General features: G+C 45.0%; 1 protein-coding gene across 1 annotated transcript; it reads left to right on the forward strand.

Annotated features, from left to right (window-relative positions):
- Positions 1 to 1,137: 1,137 nt before the first annotated feature.
- On the forward strand, positions 1,138 to 10,482 carry LOC120023766 (stAR-related lipid transfer protein 9-like). The gene is made up of 11 exons (XM_038967864.1): positions 1,138 to 3,802; positions 3,917 to 4,132; positions 4,336 to 4,519; positions 4,780 to 4,926; positions 5,775 to 5,874; positions 7,509 to 7,675; positions 7,809 to 7,873; positions 8,054 to 8,256; positions 8,492 to 8,571; positions 8,849 to 9,007; positions 9,265 to 10,482. The coding sequence occupies exons 1-11, from the start codon at positions 1,158 to 1,160 to the stop codon at positions 9,364 to 9,366; spliced, it is 4,068 nt and encodes a 1,355-aa protein (XP_038823792.1). The 5' UTR covers positions 1,138 to 1,157; the 3' UTR covers positions 9,367 to 10,482.
- Positions 10,483 to 12,475: the final 1,993 nt, after the last annotated feature.

Consider the following 12,475-nt stretch of genomic DNA (forward strand, 5'->3'; position numbering starts at 1 on the left):
AAGGCGAAAGCAAGAACCAATGCAAATTGACCTCAACGGGTGCAAGTGGACAACTTTACTTAAATCATTGTCATCGGCATGCAACTGTAGATTCACTCTCTGATAAAAACGCGACTCAATGTACACCAGAAAACATTGAGAAGCACCACAACAGTCAACCACTTTCAAATAATTTATGTGAATCACAGAAGCTACAGGAGAAAGGCAGAAATCACATTGAGGTCAGAAAAGAGCTCCAAAAAGACCCTCCCTATGCCACAAATCTGAGTCAGGAACTACCACAGTCAAAGTGCTCAGTGAGTCAGGAACTACCACAGTCAAAATGCTCGTCTGAAACTCAGGTAGACAAATTTCATAAGACTTGTGTGACCGTCGATCCTGATCCTAAAGATAAACTTCCCAGTGTAAAACACAAAACATGTCATGTTGAAAAATGGCTGAAGGCTCAGTGCAATGTGAGCAACTTTGCCTCTGACAATACCAAAGATTGCCAAATGGCTAAAAATGAAGAAGGGTCAATGACTGATGGACCACTGGCAAAATGTCCTGGAACCTTGTTTGACGTACCAAGTAAAATAAATAGTATTGGATCTTCTCCATCCCAAATAACACATGGAAGTAGTGATGATAATGTGAAGATATTGGGTGACATTTGCAGAGATATCATGTCCAGAGAGGGAAATACCAAAACATCTAATTGCAGGCAATCTCATCGGTTCTGTGGCAGTAGTGTTGTTCATTGCAAAAAGGGAAAGTCCAAGAGGTTCAGAAGGTCCAAAGCCCAGGCACCTCCTAGCTCATCCTCTGACTCCACACTCAAGTCTTCCTCAGATGAAGAAGAGAAAATCCCTCCCAGGTTGGATCAAAACAGGTCTTCATCAACAAGAATGAAGTCAGGAACTCAAACTAATGGAAAATTAGAGGAGATGATTCAATGCAATGGTGGAGAAGTTTCTCTAGTGAAAAGACAATCACCACAGTCAAAAGACAATCACACTATGGAAGCTTGTACTGACCAGACCCCATATAAATATGATGGTAAAGCTGGAGTTGGCATCAGTTTGGGTCAGAAAGAACACAGCCCCAATGGACAATCACCACATATAGAGAAAAGGACAAATCGGGAGAAAATCATGTCCAGTATCAAAGAAACTGAGATGTCACACTACACACCAAAGACTCAAGATTCGCCAATGCATTTTGCCTCCAGCGACATCAATCCCTTTGCTCACCAATGGCAAGAAGAAGAGCCAAACCAAAGCTGCTACAAGAACCAGGTGTTTGGAAGTGCCGCTGACATTTCTTGTAAATCACCGCTGCTGGATTCCACTACCAAACGTATCATTAGATGCTGCAGTGTTGACAATGGTTTAAACGTGCAGAACTCTCCTTTCAACTCCCACCTGAGCACTTACGCCAACAACAAGGGACTATCCAGCACTCTGAGCAGCATGGAGGAAGATTTCAAAGATCAAACATCCCTCAACGCCCATCTGAAAGAACGTACTAACCAAGTCTCCGGTGCTGACGATCACAATCAACAAATGACCCTGACCATGAGCTGTAACTCATCTTCTTGCTACAATGTATCTGGAGATCTTGGCAACAGCACTGGCCAAGTGGATGAGATCATGTTGGTTTATGACTCTTCAGAGCGGGCGTTTCAGGGTAACGGGTTTCAGAGATCTAAAACAAACACCAGATGTGACCAGAGCACCCAGACAACCTTCACTCAAGAAACCACGACTCAGACAACAATCAACCATGGTGATCTACAGAGGAGAAACAACCATCACAGAAAGAGCAGCACTCAGGTACCAGTGTCGCAGAAGACCACAGAGGCCTGTAGAGAGACCACCACATGGGACAGCCTTCAGAACATGTCTGAGCATCTTTCACAGCTGATAGTAAACACGTCTGATCTTCTGGGGAATGTTCACGGTATGAGGTCTGGCGATAGCCTCAAACATAGCCTGATAAGAAATGTTAAATCTTCATCTCATCTGTACTCCTCCATAGATTGGAGGAAGAGAGACTGCTCAACCAAAACTGCAGTAGATATTGGGATCCAGACCGAAAGGACTTTAACACCCGTACAAGACAAACTGTCTATCCACCAAAGTCTGTCCACGGAGAGGTCCAAAGCCCATGAAGTTAATGTGATAGTCAAAGTGATTGGCTCAGAAGTTCTCAATGTGTCACAAGACAAAGGGCTTCCCCTTCAACATCAACTCAAGAAAAACCTGGATGATAATATTCAGAGCATGCCTGACCTGCGACTCAATGGCTCCACTGTTAACCAAAGATCTATCTTGGAACCAGAGAGTCTCCCGCACAAAGTCCCTTCCCTGGAGACTGTCCAACGTCACAATCATTCAAATCCTGCCATTCGTCATAGAAGCAATGAGGACCGCAATCCCGAAAGAGTATCCTCCTCCAAAATCTTGGGAGTATCTGAAGTCTGCCATAATTTGTCAGAAATACTCAGACCAGAAAGCCATAATATCTTGAGAAGGAGTGACCCGGGAATAGGCTATAGAAAACAAGTGAGCTTCACAGACCGTGCATGCTCACCCATTCTCACTGTGGGTCCCAGGGCTGGTTCCAACCAGAGCAGAATAAAGTATTTACAGAGTCTCAAAGAAGAACAGAAGTTTGAGATGCAAAATAGATGTAAAGACCACCTTTCGGACCAGTCAACACCTTGTTTAAGTTACAGCGGACACAAAACATGCATGTCTTTCATACAGAATGATAAGATATCAGGACATGACTCCCTTCATCTGTGTGAGAAGCCAGGTGATAACTCCACCACAAAATCAATGGGATTGATATTCCTTGAGAATGTGAGTGCCCTCAGCCATTCAAGCCCAAAAGGGTCTGATGGATGCTCAGAAAGTCTTAGTTCGTCCATCGACAATTACATCCACAATGGAACCAGCGTTGTCATCCACGACGAAGAAAGGGAAATGAGCGTATGGCACAAAACCGGCCAACGTCCAATATGGTCCTTTCCTTCTGTTCTAAGCAATAGCAGAGTCGCTATGCAGAACCACACCTCTCTCGTCTTTAGTCAGACTGGTGAGTCCAAACAGGAGGAGAAATCCTTCTCTACTTTTGGAGATCAACTAAGCTACAGAAGACATTCAATAGATTCCCACAACAGTAGATCATCAGAGCGTCCAGTGGAGCACGTCACTGGTGCTTATGAACATTCCCCTGTCAGTGACAGCACCATCCATGTTCAGGAGGATGACATGGTGGCGTTGGCCCCAAGCGAGTGCAACACAGACATTCTCGTGAACACCAACCCAGTCACCCACACTCCCAACTTCCAACACTCCCCACATCAGCTAGATCACCAGCGGCTCCCTGAGGACCTACCTGTGCACAACAAGTTCACCAACTGGTCTGGTATCAGTCAGCATCCCTCTGAGATAGGACGGACTAATAGTTTAATGAAACCAGCCGTGTATCTACCTACTGGTCATGAAGCACAGAGGAACCAGCCAGAGTGGGCTGAGCTGGAGAGCCAGGAGTCAAAGTCCAGCTTGAGTCCAGAGTCCATGTTCCATAAGGACAAGAAGACAAGAGAGATAGAGAGGCTACGTAAGGAGCGAGAGCAGGTCATGGCTACGGTCCAACTGAACATGAACCCTCATCATCTGACCGTGGAGCTGACTGAAGCCAAGCTGCACTACGGTCTGGGAGAGACGGACACGTTGTTAAAGATGCTGACATCTGGAGGAACCAAGGAGGAGGAACCGTCCCCTGTCCCCACCAAACAGCAGCTCTATGACCAGTAAGGTTAAATGTCCCTAAGGATGTGATTGTGTTGATATTATGATGTAATTACATTCATTTAAAATGGTAGTTTATAAAATGTAAATGATTCCCTATGTTCCTCTTGTATCAGGCACCGGAGGAGCATTGAGAGTTTGAGAAAGGACAGAGAAGCTCAGCTTCAGACCTGCCGTAGGGCTCGCAGCCTCAGCCCCAGCAAGCACCACTTCACCCAGTACCCTCATCAACCCAGATCCCCTCCTCAAAAAGACTCCAGAGTTTCAGCCCTGCCCAGTCGTTGCAGAGGCTACCTTCAACAGCTCTGTCAGGAGGTAGTGGCGAGCAGGATGTAAGACACTCCACAATCCACACCAAGTCACATTTTTGTTTTGATTATTTCTACGTTGCTCAACGGTTTTCCATGTCCAATTCTCAAGTGTCTGAAGTGTAAAACATTTTGTGACAAATATTATTCTATAAAGGACTTTATACAGTTGTCGATTGATTGATTCATCAATTGATTGATTGTAAATCTTCCTCATCTTTCCCCAGGATCCCAGATCCATCCAGAGGAGAGGGTGAATATCTCCCTGAGATAGAGCATCTTCTGCGTGACTACGGCCGTGCCCGTGAGGAGGCCATGACAGAGATATCCCGTGCACGGGAACGGCTCCGCGAGAGGACAGAGCAGGAGAAAAGACGGCTCCAGCAACAGACTCTGTCTCAGATGGTCAAGGTTAGTCACAGCAAGAAGTCGTAGTTTCACACTCCGTAGACAGTTGAAAGCCCAAGATGTGTTCAGCATATTTTCTCCATGGATTTTTTATTTTTTCACATCGACTAGAAGGCGGAGCTCTTTTTCATGGATCCGGCACAAAGGACCATGAAAAAAAACTCACCTTATAGTGAGAGACTTACATTGTCCTCTGATCAGTTGCTGTTTTCCTAAAACATCTTTCTCTCTTCTCTGTCAACTGATAATGTATTCACATTTAGGATGACTTGCGGTATCGGACCAGAGTCAGCAGCAGTACACTGTACACTGGGTCGAGTCTGAGCCTATCCTCTGGACCAACCTCAGGCTACAACAGTGGCAACACAGCTCAGCTGAAGGACGGCAGTAGACCCTCACTGACACAGGAGGTACTGTACTAGTCTTTGAAGATGTTTTTGCTGCTTTCTTAAGCCCAGGGACTGCACTTGAAAACAGGCACATTTACAGTAATGTTGATTAATTGCACTGTCCCTGAACAACTAATTTCAATAAAGTAAAGTTAATCCTAATGGCTGGTTTATAGTCAATTTGACAACAGGTCTAGAGCACAACACTCTTAGAAAAAAGGGTTCCAAAAGGGTTCTTCCGCTTTCCCCATAGCAGAACCCTCTTTTGTTCCAGATAGAACCCTTTTTTTTACAGGCAGAACAATTTTTGGGTTCCATAAGGAATCCTCTGTAGAAAGGGCCCTACATGTAACCCAAAACAGTTCTACCTGGAACCAAAAGGTTTCTTCTACCTGGAACCTAAAAGGGTTCTTCAAATGGTTATCCTATGGGGACAGCCGAAGAACCCCTTTAGGCTCTAGATAGCATATTCTTTTCTAATTGTGAAGAATATTACATATATCTATGGACAGTCGGTAGACTTACTGTAAATTAACCTTAAGGGTGTTGGAACTTGCAGCAGACTATATTCACTATGGTGCAATGCATCAGACAATTGTTTATTCAAATCAAATTGTATTTGTCACGTAGACATATTTAGCAGATGTTATTGCGGGTGTAGCGAAATGATTGTGTTTCTAGCTCCAACAGTGTAGTAATATCTAACAATTCACAACAATACACACAACCTAAAAGTAAAATAATAGAATTAAGGAATATAGAAATATTATTCAGTGTGTCAATGTGTTTGTATCCGTCCCTATTCAAATAGACCAGGAATAAATAAAGAGCCCTAATGAATTCTCTGTGTTGTTTTTGTCTGGTGCCAGGTCACTGAGGTCCTGGGTGATGGGCTGAAGGTCAGGTCTCGCCCTCCCATCTGTGGTTCTCAGAGTGTGAAGACCCAGCGTGCCTGGCTCTCTGCCCAGGGTGAGGACTGTCTCACCACCACAAGACAGCAACCAATCTCTACATCTTCATCACACGTTCAACTGACTCAAAAAGGCTGTTATTTAGTCAGTACAGGATCACTATGAAATGATAATAAGACATTAAAAGGGGGGGTCATACATATTTAGGACAAGTCTTACATGACATTATAAATGCATTATGCATTATACCTGTGGACTTTAAGTCAACTGTTACTTTGTTTTTAATACAAAATTCAAAAGGCACTCGCACATCTGAGCTATCGTTTTTGCAGGGTCATGGTAACAGTTGAATAAAATGAGAAAAAATAAGGAACCTGCACGCTGCTTTTGATAGTATCACTGCTCTTTAATAAGCTTTACGTATCGACTTCACGGCCTTCGTCAGAGTTTTACGTATCGGCCTCGCGGTCTTCATCAGAGTTTTACGTATCGGCCTCACGGTCTTCATCAGAGTTTTACATATCGGCCTCACGGCCTTCATCAGAGTTTTACGTATCGGCCTCACGGCCTTCGTCAGAGTTTTACGTATCGACCTCACGGTCTTCGTCAGAGCTTTACGTATCGACCTCACGGCCTTCGTCAGAGCTTTACGTATCGTCCTCACGGCCTTCGTCAGAGCTTTACGTATCGACCTCACGGCCTTCGCCAGAGCTTTACGTATCGACCTCACGGCCTTCGTCAGAGCTTTACGTATCGACCTCACGGCCTTCGTCAGAGCTTTACGTATCGACCTCACGGCCTTCGTCAGAGCTTTACGTATCGACCTCACGGCCTTCGTCAGAGCTTTACGTATCGACCTCACGGCCTTCGTCAGAGCTTTACGTATCGACCTCACGGCCTTCGTCAGAGCTTTACGTATCGTCCTCACGGCCTTCGTCAGAGCTTTACGTATCGACCTCACGGCCTTCGTCAGAGCTTTACGTATCGACCTCACGGCCTTCGTCAGAGCTTTACGTATCGACCTCACGGCCTTCGTCAGAGCTTTACGTATCGACCTCACGGCCTTCGTCAGAGCTTTACGTATCGTCCTCACGGCCTTCGTCAGAGCTTTACGTATCGACCTCACGGCCTTCGTCAGAGCTTTACGTATCGACCTCACGGCCTTCGTCAGAGCTTTACGTATCGACCTCACGGCCTTCATCAGAGCTTTACGTATCGACCTCACGGCTTCGTCAGAGCTTTATGTATCGACCTCACGGCTTCGTCAGAGCTTTACGTATCGACCTCACGGCTTCGTCAGAGCTTTACGTATCGACCTCACGGCCTTCGTCAGAGCTTTACGTATCGACCTCATGGCTTCGTCAGAGCTTTACGTATCGACCTCACGGCTTCGTCAGAGCTTTACGTATCGACCTCACGGCCTTCGTCAGAGCTTTACGTATCGACCTCACGGCTTCGTCAGAGCTTTACGTATCGACCTCACGGCTTCGTCAGAGCTTTACGTATCGACCTCACGGCTTCGTCAGAGCTTTACGTATCGACCTCACGGCCTTCGTCAGAGCTTTACGTATCGACCTCACGGCCTTCGTCAGAGCTTTATTAAAGCAGTGTGCTGGTTGTTTCTTTTTTCCTAATTTGTTTTTAATATCTATTATAACCATGTGTATGTCTTTCCTATTATGTCTTTTCTAGATGTACGTCTGGAGCCTGGTGTGTCAGGGTATGACCCTCTGATGTCATCCTCACCGTCATCTCCTACGAACCTACGACAGCGCACCGCCTCCTTTGGCTCCGCCTCGTCCATATCGACAGCCTATCAGGACTTCACTTCCTGTCTGCTTGGTCGAGCTATGGCTGAGGTACAATTCAAATAAACTTTATAGAATAACACAAGACAGCAAAAATACACATTTCTAATTTACCTTGGACTATGTACTTGTTCGTTGTTGCACGTTTGCTAAAATAAGAAACATGTTCTCACCTGTGCCCCAGGTGCGCTTGGCTGCAGCTGGTGACATGGGGAACCTGGTGATGGGGAAAGCTGCAGCTGGTTGGAGGTGAGTTGCATCATGGTTTCTCCTTTATTACGTTCAGGTTAACCAATAGTAAACCATGTTATAGCTAGCTACACTCCCAGCAGACAAAACTGGTTGTAATGTGATTTCAACAGGCTTTTCCCACTGGGTTTATATTACAGGTTGTGCATTTGCAACCTTCCTGTCCCCTCTCTCTATCAGGTACCAGGGCGTGGAGCGAGGTGTCCAGGCCTTCTACAAGCCCTCCTCCAGCCCATCTGTGCACTGTTTCCTTGGGGCAGTGGAGCTGGAGAGGCCCCTGGCCAGCCTGTGGAGCATGGTCCGAGACCACTCCAAGACCCACCTGTACCATGAGGCTGTCCGGTCCGCCTGGACACGACCACTAGATGACAGCACTCAGTTGGGTTAGTCTGCTGCATGGAGTATAGCAGAGTTGGAGTTAATTCACTACTTAAAAATGGTGAAAGCCTTCAATAGTGCTGCCCATGCTAAAACACGCTTTGTGGCAAATGCATCATCTATCTATCGCTATGAGTCAATTCCATTTCACTTCAGTCAATTACTTCCAGGAAGTAAACAGAAATTCAGATTTCAATTGTAATTTTTCCTCATGCTTTTCCATGTGTCTCTCCTCATCAGTCTACCTGCTGACAGACCCGTCCAGCTGCCACCTCAAACAGCCCAGAGACTTCTGCTGCATCAGCACCCAGTCACAACAGGTCAGTAGGGTCAGAGTTCAGGGGTCAGTCACTTGCTGAACCTGCAGCTGAATTCCAAGTTTCAACTTACCAAGTTCAAAGTTTAAACTTACTCCTTCTTACCAAGATTTGTTTTGAATGTTCAACTGGAATGAGGGGGACAGAAGACCTCCTCGTTTCAGGGGCAATGATCTAATGGATTCTTACTGTCCTATAGCTAGGGCCAGGAGTTTTCCTAGCCTTGTCTACAGCAAGAGACTGACTACTAACTCAGTGCCCTTCTCTCTCTCTCACCTAGGATGAGCTGTGTGTGCTGGCCATGCAGTCAGTCTTCGAGGAGTCTCTCCCTCGGCCCAGTGTAGAGGCTGTCCGAGGGGAGATGTTGCCTAGCGCCTGGGTCCTTCAGCCAATCACACGCCACGTCCGAGAGGTCGTCAGGGTCATCTACCTACTGCAGGTGAGATAGGAATACTATGACAACGTAAAGTGGTCTGAAAAAGCTATCAGTCAATCAATCAATCAATTCATCAAAATGATTCATCAATCCAGTTTTACATCAACAGATGTCAGAAAGTTCGTACTACTTTAGATGCAGATATGCCTAATGATTCCTCATCTCCATGTGGAATCTCTCTTCCTCTCTCTTTTAGTTTCTTCCTCCCCCTCTCTTTTCCATCCCTTCCTTGGCTCACTTTTTGTCCTCCTTTGTTTCAGGTGGACCTGGGCACTCCATCCCTTCCTCAGAGACTGTTGGGATCAATGGCTAGGAGACAGGCATCCGTCCTGGCTGAGCTCGACACCATTTTCTCTTTGTGAGACTGACAGCAGGGTCATTAGGCACCAAAAGGAAGAAAACAGACTGAAACAAGGAGGGAGTACCTGGACTTTTCCAATAAGAAATGCACATTTTCTTTTTCCGTTGCAAAACATGTTGCTACAATGTGCCACAATGAACATGACCCAGATCAGCTGTCCAATTAGAACACAGATTTCATCTCCCATTGCAAAATGTTTTGCTACGGTGTGCCCTAAAGAACACGCCCCCAGGTTAATGGTCACACACGTAGCAGTGAGCACTTAGACATACTTCCTGAATCTGATATGGGACCTGTCTCTATTGTAATTTGCAATTTATTTACTTGATTGTATTCTTATGAAGAGCACTGATGACATTGATTTTGTGATACTAAGTATCATGCAGCTTGTTTATATCGAAACATAACTGTGTGTTTTGTGTTAAAATGTTTAATTGAAGACCTGTGTTTGATATGTATGCTTATACCAATCTTTTAAGTATATTGCCAAAGTTTGAGTGGTCTAGACTGGCTGTCAGGGAGGGTTGAGGGTGTGGCTCCTATATTTGACCCATCCAACACATCTTACTGTGTCACTGCAACTGCTGACCAGAGTAACACCAGGCCCTAAATGTTTACAATTCCACATATTTTTCATAATAACACTGATTTATATCAAATGCAAAATGATCATTAGTCTCCTGTTGCCCATTGCTATATTTAATCTATCTGTACACCTCAGTTGTACTACTTCCCTAATTACTGATTTATGATACAAAGTGATCATTTGTCTCCCATTTCACTGTCCTCCCAGCCTAAGAACTAACCACTTTTATAATGACCACTTAGTGACATAATTGTTTTCTCCAGCATCCTGTGTTAACGTCCCAAGGCACAGCACACTTTACCAAACTCACTACCCAACCTTTAAAAAGCCATATTATGTGTTTTGTTGACTGTTCAGGACATTATTTTTCTGTAGTTGTAGTACTGCAGTGTCACAGTAAGATGGTCCCCAGGGGAACCAAATAAGAAGGAACTGATATGAAGGATATTAACTCAGCAAAAAAAGAAACGTCCCTTTTTCAGGACGCTGTCTATCAAAGATAATTCGTAAAAATCCAAATAACTTCACAGATCTTCATTGTAAAGGGTTTAAACACTGTTTCCCATGCCTTTTCAATGAACCATAAACAATTAATGAACATGCACCAGTGGAACGGTCGTTAAGACACTAACAGCTTACAGACAGTAGGCAATTACGGTCACAGTTATGAAAACTTAGGACACTAAAGAGGCCGTTCTACTGACTCTGAAAAACACCAAAAGGAAGATGCCCAGGGTCCCTGCTCATCTCCGTGAACGTGCCTTAGGCATGCTGCAAGGAGCAAGGAGGCATGAGGACTGCAGATGTAGCCAGGGCAATAAATTGCAATGTCCGTACTGTGAGATGCCTAAGACAGCGCTACAGGGAGACAGAACGGACAGCTGATCGTCCTCGCAATGGCAGACCACGTGTAACAACACCTGCACAGGATCGGTACATCCGAACATGACAGGTACAGGATGGCAACAACAACTGCCCGAGTTACACCAGGAACGCACAATCCCTCCATCAGTGCTCAGACTGTCTGCAATAGGCTGAGAGAGGCTGGACTGAGGGCGTGTAGGCCTGTTTTAAGGCAGGTCCTCACCGACATCACCGCCAACAACGCCGCCTATGGGCACAAACCCACCATCGCTGGACCAGACAGGACTGGCAAAAAGTGCTCTTCAATGACGAGTCGCGGTTTTGTCTCACCAGAGGTGATGGTCGGATTCGTGTTTATCGTCGAAGGAATGAGCATTACACCGAGGCCTGTACTCTGGAGCCGGATCGATTTGGAGGTGGAGGGTCCATTATGGTCTGGGGCGGTGTGTCACAGCATCATCGGACTGAGCTTGTTGTTATTGCAGGCAATCTCAACGCTGTGCGTTACAGTGAAGACATCCTCCTCCCTCATGTGGTACCCTTCCTGCAGGCTCATCCTGACATGACCCTCCAGCATGACAATGCCACCAGCCATACTGCTCGTTCTGTGAGTGATTTCCTGCAAGACAGGAATGTCAGTGTTCTGCCATGGCCAGCGAAGAGCCCGGATCTCAATCCCATTGAGCACGTCTGGGACCTGTTGGATCGGAGGGTGAGGGCTAGGGCCATTCTCCCCAGAAATGTCCGGGAACTTGCAGGTGTCTTGGTGGAAGAGTGGTGGAACATCTCACAGCAGGAACTGGAAGATCTGGTGCAGTCCATGAGGAGGAGATGCACTGCAGTACTTAATGCAGCTGCTGGCCACACCAGATACTGACTGTTACTTTTGATTTTGACCTCCTCTTTGTTCAGGGACACATTATTCTATTTCTGTTAGTCACATGTCTGTGGAACTTGTTCAGTTTATGTCTCAGTTGATGAATCTTGTTATGTTCATACAAATATTTACACGTGTTAATAAGTTTGCTGAAAATAAATGCAGTTGACAGTGAGAGAACGTTTCTTTTTTTGCAGAGTTTAGTTTCCGCAGGGAAAGAACGATGAAGTAGCCTAACTGACAATCTATTTGTACTGAGTTTTATTTTGATCCATACTTTTATAAGTGCCTTTTATGTGACATGAATGTATACCACCATGTCAATATGTATAAATATTTATGTTTTTATTATGTTCTTTATTTAAATAACATTATATTTGAATCCTAAAGAAATGCAAAGAGCATATTTTATTTTCCTATATAAACTTGACATTTTTTTTAAATGTCTGTACATACTCAAAGCTTGTCGCTTCTTCCTTACAGTATTGGTTTGGCTGTGTAAATATTATGTATATTAATTGTAAAATGAATGTTATCCTGTTCCTGAGTAGACCTATAGCCAATGTTCCCTCAACAAAAAAATGTGTCACTGAGCAAATTTACAGTCTGCTGAGCGTAAACTTGAACATTGTGAAAATTCTGTGAAACCTCCAGCGCATGTTTTATTTTTGTCATTTTTTAAATATTTTTTGAAACTTTTATCACTTTTTCTCCCCAATTCCATGGTATCCAATTGGTAGTTACAGTCTTGTCTAATCGCTGCAATTCCCGTATGGACTCGGG

Source organism: Salvelinus namaycush, chromosome 28, assembly GCF_016432855.1.
Source record: "Salvelinus namaycush isolate Seneca chromosome 28, SaNama_1.0, whole genome shotgun sequence".
Taxonomy (NCBI): domain Eukaryota; kingdom Metazoa; phylum Chordata; class Actinopteri; order Salmoniformes; family Salmonidae; genus Salvelinus; species Salvelinus namaycush.

Bases quoted from the DNA above. Each gene is read 5' to 3' on its own strand.
- LOC120023766 (XM_038967864.1), top strand. From the start codon at position 1,158: ATGTCACACTACACACCAAAGACTCAAGATTCGCCAATGCATTTTGCC. The intron at 5,875-7,508 runs GTGAGGACTGTC...TGTCTTTTCTAG, and splicing joins TGCCTGGCTCTCTGCCCAGG to ATGTACGTCTGGAGCCTGGT. The intron at 7,874-8,053 runs GTGAGTTGCATC...TCTCTCTATCAG, and splicing joins AAAGCTGCAGCTGGTTGGAG to GTACCAGGGCGTGGAGCGAG.